The sequence below is a fragment of the Coregonus clupeaformis genome, chromosome 2 (genome assembly GCF_020615455.1).
Source record: "Coregonus clupeaformis isolate EN_2021a chromosome 2, ASM2061545v1, whole genome shotgun sequence".
NCBI classification, from domain to species: Eukaryota; Metazoa; Chordata; class Actinopteri; order Salmoniformes; family Salmonidae; genus Coregonus; species Coregonus clupeaformis.
In genome coordinates, this window is record NC_059193.1 from 40,642,431 (window position 1) to 40,659,832 (window position 17,402).

At 43.4% G+C, this 17,402-nt stretch overlaps 1 protein-coding gene across 2 annotated transcripts in view; it reads left to right on the forward strand.

Moving 5' to 3' along the window:
- Positions 1-17,402, forward strand: part of LOC121535236 (short transient receptor potential channel 3-like) — a 105,614-nt gene that overhangs the window by 34,699 nt on the left and 53,513 nt on the right. For both annotated transcript variants that reach the window (XM_041842111.2, XM_041842101.2), the window contains one exon: positions 4,053-4,238. In XM_041842111.2, coding sequence (XP_041698045.2) covers positions 4,053-4,238 — 186 coding nt within the window. The remainder of the gene's footprint in view (positions 1-4,052; positions 4,239-17,402) is intronic.

Here is a 17,402-nt window from a genome sequence, read left to right on the forward strand (position 1 = left end):
TATGGAGGTAAGGCAATAAAATAGGCTATAGTGCAAAATAATTACAATTAGTATTAACACTGGAATGATAGATGTGCAAGAGATGATGTGCAAATAGAGATACTGGGGTAAAAATGAGCAAAATAAATAACAATATAGGGATGAGGTAGTTGGGCGGGCTAATTTCAGATGGGCTGTGTACAGGTACAGTGATCGGTAAGGTGCTCTGACAACTGATGCTTAAAGTTAGTGAGGGAGATAAGTGTCTCCAGCTTCAGAGATTTTTGCAATTTGTTCCAGTCATTGGCAGCAGAGAACTGGAAGGAATTGCGGCCAAAGGAGGTGTTGGCTTTGGGGATGACCAGTGAGATATACCCGCTGGAGCTCAGACTACGGGTGGGTGTTGCTATGGTGACCAATGAGCTAAGATAAGGCGGGGATTTGCCTAGCAGTGATTTATAGATGGCCTGGAGCCAGTGGGTTTGGCGACGAATATGTAGTGAGGACCAGCCAACAAGAGCGTACAGGTCACAGTGGTGGGTATTATATGGGGCTTTGGAGACAAAACGGATGGCACTGTGATAGACTACATCCAATTTGCTGAGTAGATGTTGGAGGCTATTTTGTAAATGACATCGCCGAAGTCAAGGATCGGTAGGATAGTCAGTTTTACGAGGGCATGTTTGGCAGCATGAGTGAAGGAGGCTTTGTTGCGAAATAGGAAACCGATTCTAGATTTAACTTTGGATTGGAGATTCTTAATGTGAGTCTGGAAGGAGAGTTTACAGTCTAACCAGACACCTAGATATTTGTAGTTGTCCACATACTCTAGGTCAGACCCGTCGAGTGTAGTGATTCTAGTCGGGTGGGCGGGTGCAAGCAGCGTTCGGTTGAAGAGCATGCATTTAGTTTTACTAGTGTTTAAGAGCAGTTGGAGGCTACTGAAGGAGTGTTGTATGGAATTGAAGCTCGTTTGGAGGTTTGTTAACACAGTGTCCAATGAAGGGCCAGATGTATACAAAATGGTGTCGTCTGCGTAGAGGTGGATCTGAGAGTCACCAGCAGCAAGAGCGACGTCATTGATATACACAGAGAAAAGAGTCGGCCCAAGAATTGAACCCTGTGGCACCCCATAGAGACTGCCATAGGTCCAGACAACAGGCCCTCCGATTTGACACATTGAACTCTATCTGAGAAGTAGTTGGTGAACCAGGAGAGGCAGTCATTTGAGAAACCAAGGCTATTTAGTCTGCCAATAAGAATGCGGTGGTTGACAGAGTCGAAAGCCTTGGCCAGGTCAATGAAAACGGCTGCACAGTACTGTCTATTATCGATCGCGGTTATAATATCGTTTAGGACCTTGAGCGTGGCTGAAGTGCACCCATGACCAGCTCGGAAACCGGATTGCATAGCGGAGAAGGTACGGTGGGATTCGAAATGGTCGGTGATCTGTTTGTTGACTTGGCTTTCAAAAACTTTTGAAAGGCAGGGCAGGATGGATATGGGTCTGTAACAGTTTGGATCTAGAGTGTCACCCCCTTTGAAGAGGGGGATGACCGCGGCAGCGTTTCAATCTCTGGGGATCTCAGACGTTACGAAAGAGAGGTTGAACAGGCTAGTAATAGGGGTTGCGACAATTTCGGCGGCTAGTTTTAGATAGAAAGGGTCCAGATTGTCTAGCCCAGATGATTTGTAGGGGTCCAGATTTTGCAGCTCTTTCAGAACATCAGCTGTCTAGATTTGTGTGAAGGAGAAGCGGGGGGGGCATGGGCAAGTTGCAGCGGAGGGTGCAGAGCTGGTGGCCGGGGTAGTGGTAGCCAGGTGGAAAGCATGGCCAGCCGTAGCAAAATGGACCGTCACGGTTAAGTTTTGTTATTTTGGTTACTGTGTCGTGTGTTTATTCTTTAATAAACATGTACGCCTTTCACGCTGCACCTTGGTCCGTCCCGTTCCTTAACGTACATGACAATTTGTGGAATTTCTTTCCTTGTTAATGCATTTGGGCCAATCAGTTGTGTTGTGACAAGGTAGGGGTGGCATACAGAATATAGCCCTATTTGGTAAAAGAGCAAGTCCATATTATGTCAAGAACAGCTCAAATAAGCAAAGAGAAATGACAGTCCATCATTACTTTAAGTTACTTGATGTATTTTTAAATATAAGCCTGTAAATGTGTAGTATTGTTGCGTCACCATCTTTATTGCAACAAGAAATACAATACAAACATTACTTTAAGCTACACATTATTTTGACAGAGGTAATGAACTGTCCATTGATCAGCACAGCAATTGATAAAACAGGACCATGTTTGAAACACAAGTGATTCTGAGCTTAATTAAATATTACACAATATTACACACGTAAGCTAACAGTTACAGGAATCAGGAATGCAGACAGGCTCTACTTGTCTGAGCTACTGTGTCCAACACACCACCTGTTGTGATGTTGGGCACCTACTGCCCAACATGAAAAAAAAATCAATGACAAGCGTTGCTTAAATAAATGTTTAAGGAAGTACATACATGCACCACATTACTATAAGACAAAGTAGCTCAATCAAGCCTTATGGTCTTGTAAGTATAAAAACAAAGCTTGCATTCATGTAATTTTAAAAAAGCATGAAAAGGTAGCGTAATGGGATAATGTCTTACTGTTGTTTGTGAAGAGTCCAATACTTTACCTTGTATGCGGTACAAATCACATTATTGTGAAAGCACCTTCTCTAAGAGTATGAATTAGGCTGTTTGAGAAGGTTTGAATCCTAAGCAACCTGCCTACACATAGTTTGAAGTACAATACCAACATAGCTACTGTAGTAGGTCAAAGCTGTGTGCTGGAAAACCTTGGCAGAGCATTGGTGGAATAGGCATTGTGGTGCTCATGTGAATTCCCTTTCTTTATCGGCTTCAGACCAATGCCTATTCTCACTTAAAACATATTATTTTGCTTTTCTAGTTAAAAGGGATAGGCTACTGCTTGGCAGTGTGTTATAAGGACGGTTCAAAGTGAGATGTGCCAAAACCATTAAAAACTAATGTTTTATCATGAGACTGCATGCATTTGAAATGTGCAAATGTATTCCGTTGTCAACTCAACACTTATTATATAAGTTGTGTAAACATTATACAATTTTATATTGATATCTGAATTATACCATTGAAACATGCATGGTTTGTTCCTTCCTTGTAGCTATATATTACATTTATTTTGGATAGATAATCAACAAATAGAGGGATCCAAGCTAGCGATAGTTGATCAGAAGTTCAATTAACAGCTTAAATATGATACTAAGTAATGCTAAGGGCATACTTTTTTAATACTGTGCTGGATGCAGTCAATCTGGTCACCTGGCAAGCACAGTAATTATATCAAAACACAGAGATGTCATTTAGCATAGGACTAGACTATTATCAGTGGACCCACAAGTTTATTGGAATTAGGCCTATTTGTGGTAATAAACGGGAATAAAATTGCGGATGCGCTCAGATAACAATTACATTACCTGACCCATAGCAGTAGGAAGTAGGGTATTTTTTATATATTTTTTAATTTATATATTTTTTAAATATAATAATCCACAATATTTGTGAACTAGGCCTTTATTATTCCTTTATGAGCAGAGAAAATACTCCTCAGCACCTCCCCAAAACATCTTCCCGCGGCCATGACCTTACCTCCCCCTTGTACACTGCACAGTATTAATATGTAAATGTATTTCAGATTTTCCTACTTGAGTAATAATACAATGTTATGAAATGTGCATATACAACACTGCTCTTGTGAGTTCAGCTATTGCCGAGATCATTACACACAGATATTCCCATTGGGTCACCACTACCGTAGGCCTATGGCTCTTTTTGTCCAGCCAAGGAGTACTCAGTTACTCGGGAATGCTAAAAGGGTTTTCTGAGAAAAGGAGTTGTTTTCTCACTGAAAAATATACCACTGTAAGTTTATATTATGTTCGTGTCACATATTACCTTTGTAAATGAGATTTATGCCGACGAGCTTGCATTTCCCTGTCTACAGCAGCTGTCTTGGCTTTAACCTGTGTTTTCTCTACCTCCATCCAGAATGACTATCGCAAGCTGTCTATGCAGTGTAAGGACTTTGTAGTGGGAGTGCTGGACCTCTGTCGGGACACGGAGGAAGTGGAAGCCATTTTAAATGGAGATGTTACCGCCGAGAAGGAGGCGGGGCAGGGCCTTCGCTCTCTCCTGAGCAGGGTCAAACTGGCCATCAAGTACGAGGTGAAAAAGGTAAGTAGGTAACAGTTTCCTTTATCTATCCTAAGGCCTTGCAAGTAATTTACTTCTCTTTCTATCTTGTAAGTTATTTCTAGAATATACAGTAGTTCAGTCAAAACAATTCCCAAGACACCCCACTTTACATCCAAGGGACTCCATTGCTACTTGTCTGTGTACCAGACCTGCATCCTTGGCCCTTCTGTCCCTTCTACCCCTCTCCACTGGCCCTGCCTACAATATTCACCTGCCAAACTTTAACCCGAGCAAAAAACGTATCACGCCTTCCAACTCATTAGGGTTTACTTTTGTGAAACTATCTTTCTCATATGCAGCATCCATCCATTTTTCATCAACATTTTGGCTCTACACTTTGTGCAACAGTCAGCCATTTTCATTGCTTCGATGCTGGGTGCTTTTGTTTTTTGCCAGAACTACAATATGTGATACTAGAAATCCCTGTGCTGTACCTCAAGGTTCAACGGTCAAGTAAGACTTTATTTTTTTAAATTGTTTTATTTATTTAACCTTTATTTAACTAGGCAAGTCAGTTATGAACAAATTCTTATTTACAATGACGGCCTACACCGGCCAAACCCGGACAACGCTGGGCCAATTGTGCGCCGCCGTATGGGACTAAACATAACCTTCCTGTTCAGAGTGCCTAGAAGTAACACAGCATAATTCCAACCAAACCACAGTCAACATATTGAACGTACATGCTCAGTGAGCTCCAAAGGTATTGGGATATTTGAAATGGTACAATGACTATGAGGTTGAAGTGCAGACTGTCAGCTTTAATTTGAGGGTATTTTCATCTAATATCGGGTGAACCGTTTAGAAATTACATCATTTTTTGTAAATAGGACCAAAAGTATTGGAACAAATTCACTTATACTGTATGTGTATTAAAGTAGTATAAAGTTAAGTATTTGGTCCCATATTCATAGCACACAATGTCTACATCAAGCTTGGGACTACAAATTTGTTGGATGCATTTGCTGTTTGTTTTGGTTGTGTTTCAGATTATTTTGTGCCCAATAGAAATGAATGGTAAATAATGTATTATGTCATTTTGGCGTCACTTTCTTTGTAAATGAGAATAGAATATGTTTCTAAACTCTTCTGAATTAATATGGATGCTACCATGATTACGGATAATCCTGAATGAATCGTGAATAATGATGAGCAAGAAAGTTACAGAGGCATAAATATCATACCCCCCAAAAAAAAGAAATCTCCCCTGTTATTGTAATGTTGAGAGGTTAGCATGTCTTCGGGGTATGATATTTGTGCGTCTGTAACTTTCATTCAGGACTATCCGTAATCATGGTAACATCCACATTAATGTAGAAGTGTTTAGAAACATATTCGATTCATATTTACAATAAAAGCTGACAGTCTGCACTTTAACCCCATAGTCATTGTATCATTTCAAAACCAAAGTACTGGAGTACAGAGCCAAAACAGCATAACATTGTGTCACTGTCCCAATACTTTTGGAGCTCACTATATATGAATAAATATGCAATGATTATAGTTATTAGTAAATCCAGTGTATGACAGTACCGATGATCCAAAAGAGAAAATAATAATGAATTAACGAAGAACCAACGAAAAACACAATTGACAGCAAAATGACCCTGAGTTTGAGGCATTGAGGCATGCAAAGCGCCAGCCTACCAGCCAGCCAGCCAGCCAGCCAGGCAGCCAAGCCAGTCACATGTATGTTATACACCAGTCAGGCAGCCAGCCAGCCAGCCAGATTTTTGTTCAGAGGCAGGCAGCAAACTTCTTAGTGCAGTTTAATCACAGGACTGGGTGAGTTTTGCCTACTCTGTGGGATTTCCTGCGCTCAAGGTCGTCCAGTGATGTGATGTTAATCAAGCTAACACTTACAGGGTATGGATAAAGTGCTGCACTCCCTGCATAAAGGGGCCATCATACACTGCAATTTAAAAGATTAGATTTTGACAATATAATATAAACCTCACTAAGGCCTTCTTCTTCCTATAATGTGTGAGGTTCATTGAGGTGTTTGCATGATGGAAATGAAACCGACATGAAGTTGATTGATTAATTAGCAGCCGTGGCCACAATGGTAAAGGATGTTGGATCCTACCCTCTGGGCACACCACGTCATTTCAACGTGGAGCATTGGGTAATATTTGTTAGATACATTGATCAATGAGATTCCAACCTATTTTCACCCACACAAAAAGACAGCCAAACGTTTGTTGAAATCCCAATGCGTTATTGCTATGCTTTCAACCATCTAGAAGAGCAAACAAATTCCAATAGAAAATCTGTCCGATTTTTGGTTTAGTTGTCACCCAAATGTGTAATCACTGCACTTTTAACCATTTTTAAAGCACATCGAAGTTCAAATGGGAATACAATGTCAGATATTTAGTTTATTTATACAACAGCTTAATGTGTTATCACTGTGCTTGATCTAATACCAAATTACCTGGATTGCAGTTGAGATTACAATAAAAGTTCATTGTGCAAGTGATCAAGGCTGTTGGAGATTCTGCACAGATTATTATAGCAATTGTGAAAATCTCCACAGACCAGCGACCTTTGCAGGCTATCTTGAGCATGCACGCTTTCTATGATTATGTAAGAAGACATTTAGTTACAGTTACCTCAAAATGTGGCCATGGATGTGTTACTCATTAAGGTTGAATAAATACTGTTACATTAGTTGGTATGGTAGAATTAAGATGTGTGGCTCAGTTGGTAGAGCATTGCGCTTGCAACGCCAGGGTTGTGTATTCGATTCCCACAGGGGGCCAGTACAGAACAAAAATATGAAAATGTATCCACTCACTACTATAAGTCGCTCTGGATAAGAGCGTCTGCTAAAGTGTAAATTAACTTTAGGCTATATACTGTATTACAAATTGATATTACCAAATATCAACATTTGAAGGATATATATTTTGCCACTGATTTATTCTGGCTTTATTTCCAGTTTGTCTACAAAGTAATAATTTATATGTGGATTCACATCTCCATCTCAACCAAAAATGTAAGTTAAAGAATAGGACTACATCAAATGAAACTTTATTTAAAGCGCATTTAAAGTTTGATTTGATTTAGTGTCACGGTCGTTGAGAGACGGTCAGACCAAGGTGCAGCGTAGTATGCGTACATGTTTATTAGAACGAATAAACACTCGACAAAACAACAAAAGCAACGTAACCGTGAAGGTCCTAAGGGCTAACACCACATCCTATCAGGAACACAAGATCCCACAACTAAGGTAGGCAACCAGGCTACCTAAGTATGATCCCCAATCAGAGACAACGAGCGACAGCTGCCTCTGATTGGGAATCACACCCGGCCAAACCTAGACATACACATACTAGATCTCCAACATAGAATATGATCACATAGATCTCAAACTGAAACTCACACCCTGACCCAACCAACAAGAGTTCTCTAGGTCAGTCAATTTGTAGACAAACTGGAATTAAAGCCAGCCGAAGTATGTGGCACAGACGGAACTATCCAAGCAGAAGATACATCTCCTTCAAATGTTGATATTTGGTTGTGTTGACTGCCAAACACAATGTAATATCCAGTTTGTCTGCAAATTAATAATTGATATGTTGGATTCACTTCTCCATCTCAACCAAAAATGGAAACAGGAGACAAAGGGCTGTGAGACAGAGGTTTAATCCTAGACACGTGAAAAGTGGGATGTACAGTTGAAGTCGGAAGTTTACATACACTTAGGTTGGAGTCATTAAAACTTGTTTTTCAACCACTCCACAAATTTCTTGTTAACAAACTATCGTTTTAGCAAGTCGGTTAGGACATCTACTTTGTGCATGACACAAGACATTTTTCCAACAATTGTTTACAGACAGATTATTTCACTTATAATTCACTGTATCACAATTCCAGTGGGTCAGAAGTCTACATACACTAAGTTGACTGTGCCTTTAAACAGCTTGGAAAATTCCAGAAAATGATGTCATGGCTTTAGACGCTTCTGATAGGCTAATTGACATAATTTGAGTAAATTGGAGGTGTACCTGTGGATGTATTTCAAGGCCTACCTTCAAACTCAGTGCCTCTTTGCTTGACATCATGGGAAAACCAAAATAAATCAGCCAAGACCTCAGAAAAATAATTGTAGACCTCCACAAGTCTGGTTCATCATTGGGAGCAATTTCCAAACGCCTGAAGGTACCACGTTCATCTGTACAAACAATAGTACGCAAGTATAAACACCATGGGACCACGCAGCTGTCATACCGCTCAGGAAGGAGACGCGTTCTGTCTCCTAGAGATGAACGTACTTTGGTGCGAAAAAGTGCAAATCAATCCCAGAACAACAGCAAAGGACCTTGTGAAGATGCTGGAGGAAACGGGTACAAAAGTATCTATATCCACAGTAAAACAAGTCCTATATCGACATAACCTGAAAGGCCGCTCAGCAAGGAAGAAGCCACTGCTCCAAAACCACCATAAAAAAGCCAGACTATGGTTTGCAACTGCACATGAGGACAAAGATCATACTTTTTGGAGAAATGTCCTCTGGTCTGATGAAACAAAAATAGAACTGTTTGACCATAATGACCATCGTTATGTTTGGAGGAAAAAGGGGGTTGCTTGCAAGCCGAAGAACACCATCCCAACTGTGAAGGACGGGGGTGGCAGCATCATGCTGTGGGGGTGCTTTGCTGCAGGAGGGACTGATGCAATTCACAAAATAGATGGCATCATGAGGAAGGAAAAATATGAGGATATGTTGAAGCAACATCTCAAGACAGATCAGTCAGGAAGTTAAAGCTTGGTTACAAATGGGTCTTCCAAATGGACAATGACCCCAAGCATTCTTCCAAAATGGCTTAAGGACAACAAAGTCAAGGTATTGGAGTGGCCACAAAGCCCTGACCTCAATCCTATAGAGAAATTGTGGGCAGAACTGAAGAAGTGTGTGCGAGCAAGGAGGCCTACAAACCTGACTCAGTTACACCAGCTCGGTCAGGAGGAATGGGCCAAAATTCACCTAACTTATTGTGGGAAGCTTGTGGAAGGCTACCCGAAACGTTTGACACAAGTTAAACAATTTAAAGGCAATGCTACCAAATACTAATTGAGTGTATGTAAACTTCTGACCCACTGGGAATGTAATGAAATAAATAAAAGCTGAAATAAATCATTCTCTCTACTTAGATACTTATATTCTAAGGATTTTATAGATGGGGAAAGGTCTGAAAAAGCGGGGGGAAAGTTCACGGGACTACACCCGGAGGGGCAGATCCCAAGTGGACAGCCATACCCTCTGCCCGAGACAATAGCGGGGAGCAGGGGCCCAGTGGCGGTCTGCCTGTCGCCGATACCTGGAGGTGGTCTTGAGAAGAGTGGACCGGGCTCTCTTCCAGGTACGGCGACAGCGGCGGACAAACATCTGGGCAGAGGATATGCTGACTTCTTCCTCTTGCTCAGGGAAGAGCGGGGGCTGATATCCCAAGGAACACACGAAGGGCGAGAGACCAGTGGCCGAGCAGGGAAGGGTGTTGTGGGCGTATTCCACCCACACTAGTTGCTTGCTCCAGGTGGTGGGGTTGGCAGAGACGAGGCAAGGAAGAGCTGTCTCCAGGTCCTAATTGGCTCTTAGACTGGGGATGAAAACCGGAGGACAGGCTGGCCGACGACAAAATTAGGGTTGAGAACGCCTTCCAGAACCGGGTCGAGAACTGAGGACCGCGAAGTCCATGGATCCGGAAGACGTGCTGCACCATGAGCTGGGCCATCTCCTTCGCTGAGGGTAACTTGGGAAGGGGAATGAAATGGGCGGCTTTGGAAAACCTATCCACCACCATAGGGATAGTGGTGTTGCCATCTGATGGAGGGAGACCAGTGATGAAGTGTTGTGGAATGGCATCTCATGAAAAAACAGCTGATCATCACAGTCATTGTCTGGGGGTGCATTAAACATCAAAACTGCAGTCATGTGAGAAGCTAAAGACGAACAGATCAATTTACAACAGGCTAGCATCATAATAATACCAGCCAAGAAAACTAAACCAACTATAACCCACTGGGCTATCTGTGATCCCCAGGCCTCGAACAAACCCTCTGACCATGTGGTAAGCTGCCACCCCACTGGTCCCTGATGACGTTTGGCAGTGTCTGCAATACAATTGGCCAGATGAGTCACATTAAAGGCTACATCTGGGACAAAAGTGCAACACTCATCTCCAATTATTGCACACGTGCCACCCTGGCCTGCCAAAAGGTAGTCAAGCGCTTTCTGTTTTGCAGGACAAGTGTTCTAAATTGCTTAACTTCCCCATTTAGAGCCACTAGAGCATCTCTGGTGGCATTTCCCATTTTCGCAATTTTCATTACCAAATCACGAATTTGATCAAGGGCACAAGCTACCCCATATAAAGGCACGAGCACACCCAGAAACCACGAGCCAGATGTCTGAACGTGAGTGATACCAGCAAGGGAGCGCTTTGTTCTCCTTTTACGAGGAGCAAACAGGCTTCTCTCATTTGCATCAGTTTCCTCTAGCACCCTCATTGCTGGAACCACAAAACCGACAGTACATGTGCCACCCCAGTTAGGGGGCAGGTTATAATAGGCGTTCTTACCACACAGCCAATATGTTCCTGTTCAAATAAGGGGATCCCTTGACACAGCATTAACTTTCACAAAAATACAAAAATAGACAAATTAGTCAGGCTGCAATTGTTCACTCCCTCCTGGTCCAGTGTACAATTGCAGACTGTCTCTCGCACATGATTACTACCTTTCCCTTTAATACACCAGGGGGCCACCATAGAACCCACAATGGGGATAGGGGGGTTACTACTATTATCAGGACGTGCATAAGCATCACAGAGTTTGGGGGCTTTATACATCTGGTAAAAGGTCATGTCGTCTGGTCTCTTTGGGGGATAGGTTAAAGGGCGGGACTGACATCACACTTAGGGTGTAATTCACTCTCAGGGGGACCCCCATATATGGTAGTCCCTTGTTTCGCCCTTGAGGAGCAAGCCTACAGACCCAACATGACCTCTCACCAACTGTTGCTGTAGCCACCAACAGCTCTACTCAGAAAACATTTGTGCTGTTCTTCGACAGGGGGGGTGGTTCCTTCAATGCCCTCCCCTGTCTGCTGCTTCTAACTTCTGGGCCTATACTCCGGGCCTGCGTTGGTCCCTTTGGCTCAGGACTCCTTCTACGATGACCATCTACTTATAGTCATCATAGACTTGATATCTTCCTCTCTCAGTCTTCTTTCTCTTTCCTCTCTCATTCGTTATTTTTCTCCTTCTTCATGTTCTCTTTCACGTTCCTCTCTTTCCTTTTTATTGCGTTCTTCTCTCTCTTTCCTCTTGTCTGTTTCTTCTCTTACTCTGTCTTCCTCTTTCCGTCTCTGGGTTTAATCACTTTCCCATTGACCTGGAGAGGGACATGTTTCAGCAACGGGCATTATTGCTGCTGCTTCTCCTCTGCTCGCTCCACCTCCAGGCTGATAGGGAGGGGTGCCGATGCCAGAGTCTGGTAATTATCGGTCTTCATCATCACGTCTCTTTCGTCGTCTTCTCTTTTCCCTCTTCTTCTTTATTTTCTTTGTCCTTCTCAACATTGGCTTTCAACATCAAACCCTTTGTAGTTTTCTCCTTCTGTGTCTCAGCTTCTCTCTCCCATTTTCTAAAATCGTCCCACTTCACTTTCTTATTTTTCTCCTTTTCTGCTTTTTCAAGTACCTTTCGTGCTTCTTCCAATTTGTCAGTACTCATAGTACCTTCAAAAGGGAACACCCCGTTCGTCCACTCGGTCCAGTTCTCTGTTTGCCCCAGTACCCCCTTACCAATTATTTGTACCATTATTGCCAGAGCCCCCCTGGGCTCCCAACATGGATCCTCCATCCTACTTTTTGAGTGCTTCCCACCCATTTTCTTGGCTATTAATCTTATCCTTTACAGTCTAAGAATTAACAATCCACACTCTCCTTATTCACACAGGAGGCTATTCTTCCTGTCAAAAAGGTTAGTTATTCACACTTATTCTCTCATGCATGCATGTTCAACACACCCCTGTACAGTATTCAACTCCCACTTCTCTACTTTCACTACTCGTAGCTCTCAGGCTACATAGACATTTCTATTATGCCTACAAACAGTACTGCACCAAATCCCCTCTCTGGGATTTAGGATCCTTGTCACTACTTTTAATTTCACTACAAATTCATTTAAATTGACTTACTGAAATTCAGTGGGTTGTCCTGTTCAGATTCGTGAATGTGGTGCTTTCCCCCAGGCAGTCACCAGTAGAGGTCTGGTAAGTGCGGGTCCACATCGTCTTTAGTTGGACAGGAATTTCCCTCACTCTCCCACGGAGAGTGCCACCGGTGTCTCCTTTGCAAACCCTTACTGATGCCTTCCCCAGACAGAATCACACATCCGGAGAGATTACAGACAAACAGCACTTCATGTGGAGTTTAGTCAGAAGCTCTGACGAGGTATTTCCCCCTCAGCATATTAATACTATCGCTACAGATTACATAAAGATAGTCAAGTGCATCCTTTCTCAGCAAAGCGTTTGCTCCCAGAGACTGGTTGCAGAGGAGGAGAACACCTGGCAACCACAGTCTGGGTTTTCAGCCAATATTTCCACTCCCGCTGAGCCGACCTTTGTGAGAGCAAACCTCAGACACCCTGTCTGTTTACAACAGGCACATTTCTAAGTATGCAACAGGTCAAACATGTAGAATAAGTGTGAGACACTGAAGAAGATGAAAGAGACACAGTAAAATTCCACTACAGTAGTCCAGGGATATATGGGACCAGGGGCAGTGAGGAACAGGGAGTGGTTGGAGGCCAGCCAGAGCTTGCCGTAGAGTCTTATTCTGTGCACACAGTGCAGACGGCAATGAACGCGGAGACGTCAGGAACCATGGTGGGCCACCAAAAACGTTGTTGGATGAAAGCCAGGGTCCGACGGGAGCCAGGGTGGCAGGTCAGTCTAGAGGAATGTGCCCATTCCAGGACCGGGGAACGGGCAGAGTCCGGGACAAACAGTTGAGTGCAGCCGCTAGACAGGAGGTAGGGAGGATGGTGTCGGGGTCAGACGGTGTAGCAACTGGCCTATACAGGTGTGAAAATGCGTCAGGCTTCACATTCTTGGACCCATGGTGGTAGGAGATAGTAAAATTGAACCGAGTGAATAACAGGGCCCATCGAGCCTGCCTTGAGATGAGGCGCTTAGCGGTGCGGAGATATTCCAGGTTCTTATAAATAATAAAATAATTAGTCATTTAGCAGACGCTCTTATCCAGAGCGACTTACAGGAGCAATTAGGGTTAAGCACCTTGCTCAAGGGCACATCGACAGACTTTTCACCTAGTCGGCTCGGGAATTAGAACCAGCGACCTTTCGGGTACTGGCACAACGCTCTTAACCACTAAGCTACCTGCCGCCCATTATATGGTCAGTCCACACTAAGAATAGATGTTCCGCCCCCTCTAACCAGTGCCTCCACTCCTCCAATGCCATCTTGACCGCGAGTAGTTCTCGATTTCCCACGTCATAGTTCCTCTCAACGGGTTTAAGATGATGGGAAAGGAAAGCACAGGGATGCAGCTTTTGGTCCTGGGCAGAACGCTGGGACAGGACGGCCCCCACTCCGACGTTCGAGGCATCGACCTCCACCACAAACTGACGGGACGGGTCCAGATGGATTAAGATGAGAGCTGTAGTGAACCGATGCTTGAGGTCCAGGAACGCCCGGTCAGCTGCTGGAGACCACGTGACCGGAACCTTGGGAGAGGTGAGTGCTGAGAGGGTGGAAGCCAAGGTGCTGTAACCAGGGTGCTGTAACCCCGGATGAAGTAGCGGTAGAAATGAGCAAACCCCAGGAAACGTTGCAGCTGCACTCTGGATGTGGGTTGAGGCCAATCCACCACCGCTCTCACCTTGTCAGGGTCCATCTGAATATTTCCTGCAGCAATGACGTATCCTAGGCAGGAAATGGTGGAGCGATGGAACTCACATTTCTCTGCTTTAACAAAAAGCTGGTTCTCCAGGAGACACTGAAGCACCTGTCAGACGTGGAGGATGTGCTCTTGAGCTGAACGGGAAAAAACAAGGATGTCGTCGAGGTAGACAAACACGAACCGGTTCAACATGTCACGGAGCACATCGTTGACCAGGGCCTGGAACACTGCGGGAGCGTTGGTCAGTCCAAATGGCATAACAAGGTTCTCGTAGTGCCCGCTAGCCGTGTTAAAGGCTATCTTCCATTCGTCTCCTTCCCGTATCCAAACCAGATGGTAGGTGTTCCGAATGTCCATCTTCGAGAAGATCGTCCCCCCCTGGAGATGCTCGAAAGCCGAGGAGATGAGTGGTAGAAGGTAGCAGTTTTTATCCGTGATGTCATTAAGGCCCCGGTAGTTGATACTCTGGAGGAGGCGAGTCGACAGCCATCGGTGATTCCCTAAGGAACTCGGGTGACATTGGATTCTCCCGGTGTTGTAGATGCCGGGGACTTCCGGGATTCCTTGGAGGCGAGGTGGGAGCCATGGACGAGCGAGTGTGAGTGGGAACAGACCTCCTCTCCCTCCTACGTTCCCGTAGCCGCCCATCAATCCGTATGGTCAAGGCTATGAGAGTCGAGGTCCATGGGAAGCTCCCGGGCTGCGAGCTCATCTTTAACTACCTCCGATAATCCATGAAGGAACGTGTCGAACAGAGATTCCGGGTTCCAGGCACTCTCGACGGCCAAAGTGCAAAAATATACTGCGTAGTCTACCACACTACGGGAGACTTGACGCAGTTGAAGTAGCTTCCGAGCAGCCTCTCTCCCGGACAACGGAGAATCGAACACCTTTCTAACCTCCGCCACAAACTCCTCCAGACTGAGGCAAACGGTGGGTTGTTGCTCCCACACCGCCACCCAGGCGAGTGCCCTCCCGGACATCAGCGTTATCAGGTAAGCTATCTTCGAGCGATCCGAGGGAAACGAATAGGGCTGCAGCTCGAAGATGAGGGAGCACTGGGAGAGAAGCGCCCGGAAGGTTCCTGGATCTCCAGCGTAGCACCGCTGGTAACGGGGTTACTGAGAGTCTGGGGGGTTACTGTTATGGCTTGATGCCTAGTAGATCATCTGCGGAATTGCTCCAGACCCTCCCTGTTTCAGTCGATATTCTTCCGTTTTGTGCTTAATAAATACGACCCATTCCATTACTACATTATTGATGTAAATCCAATCAGCACCTTAGTTAGTTATATTAACTCTACAATAGGGTAAGAGAGTTTACATTGAATATTTACAGTGTAGAGCAGTACATTCTATGCTGAAAAGGAGAATCAAATGTAGTAGCCTGAATAGGCAGTTCTTTATTAAAGCCACTAACGGTATTATTACTCATTGCCAATATAAATATTAAATTAAAGGGGTAGTTCACCCAAATAACAAATTAACCTAATTTTCTTGGATAACTAACAAGAGAACTGGATCCTGAGAGTCAGTGACCCAAAAATATTGCTTTATTTAAACAAATGGGAGTGGAAGAACCCCTAATAACATTCTAAACTAGTCAATTAACTAATTAGTTGGCTATATCATGGACCATGAAGCTGGAGCATGTTATAAAAAACTAACTCAATTACAAATTGCCACCTTTAAAGGCTTTATACTCTTATGTATGTGTATTCAGCCTATTTAATTGGCAAATATGTGCCAAATGACCATTTGCTCCATGTGTTAAAGTGGACAGTAGGGTGCAGTCCTGGGCCAAAAATGTATGTATTTTGTCGTTTTAAAAGTCAAACGTTTCCAAATAGTTCAGATAGTTGAATATAAATGGTCAACTCAAGGCAGCGTCATTAGTCTCTGTGATTTTAAGTTTGATATATACTATTGTATCATCATATCTGAAGTGTGCACCTGCTATGATTAATAATGCTGAGTGTTTGGTGTAATCACTGTGCCTTGCTGTTTTATGGTTGTTGTTATATTGTCATTATAGTTTATTTGTATGTATTATTATGTTGCTGCCTGTTGGCCAGGGCGCCCTTGAGATTTGCATTTAAATGGGACTCACAAGGTTAAAGAGGCAATCTGGAGTTCAAACAATAAATGCCGTAACCCCGCCACTTGTTTTGGAAAACATCTGAGAGATAGGGTTGGAGAAATATAACCATTCTCAAATTCATAGACAGCCATGGATGCAAGATCAAAATGATAGTTTTAACCATGGTTTGAGGCTATACAGTGTTTGTTTACCATTACAGTGTTTTCAAACAATGGAGTAAACAAGCTTATATTTTGGGTTCTGATGGGGTAAGACAGTTGAACTAAGCTCATGATGCATTTATACGTTATATTCTTCAAGAATCAATGGATATATATTATTCATCTAAAAGTCCAAAAATGGATGTAGCAATCACAGATTGCCCCTTTCAATTAATCATATAGACACATGAAATAAATAAAAAATCCTTAGTTGGCACTTCAGACTAACTGAAACAAAAACCATGCCATTACAGTTAGCTTGTAAAATGGGAATCGCAAGGTTAAATAACACATCAAATAAATTAAATGTATAATTCACAGAGAACAGAGTTGCATAGCAAGTTGAATCCTTAGTTGGCACATTAGAAAATGTAATCAAATACCATTCAAAAACTTTCAGGATGACCAAAACCACCATTAAATATTTTGAACACCTACACCTTACAGACATTTTGAGTTTCTACCTATAGATTTTTGGCAAGATTTTCTCACATTAAGTGTTTTAAAATGTCCTTTTTCCTGTAACTGCAAGGTTCATTTTCACCTCTCAACTTGTCCCAGGCTTTTAGTACATCCCTCACAGTCCACTCATACCAATAATTTACGAATGTCACACATTTCTGCCTTTCCAAAGAATCTGGCATGCAGTGTCAAGGAAACCCACAGAGAGAACTGTCCACTTCATTAATGGCTCGTGGGTTTTGATTAAACACTTCCATTACAGGGAACACCACCTCCCCAGGTCTCCCCACACCAGCCGCCACTGGCGAAAGCCTAATGCATTTCTCCCAGATTTGAAAAAGCCAGTTAATGTGATTATATGAGACGCTCTCTCTCTCTCTCTCTCTCTCTCTCTCTCTCTCTCTCTCTCTCTCTCTCTCTCTCTCTCTCTCTCTCTCTCTCTCTCTC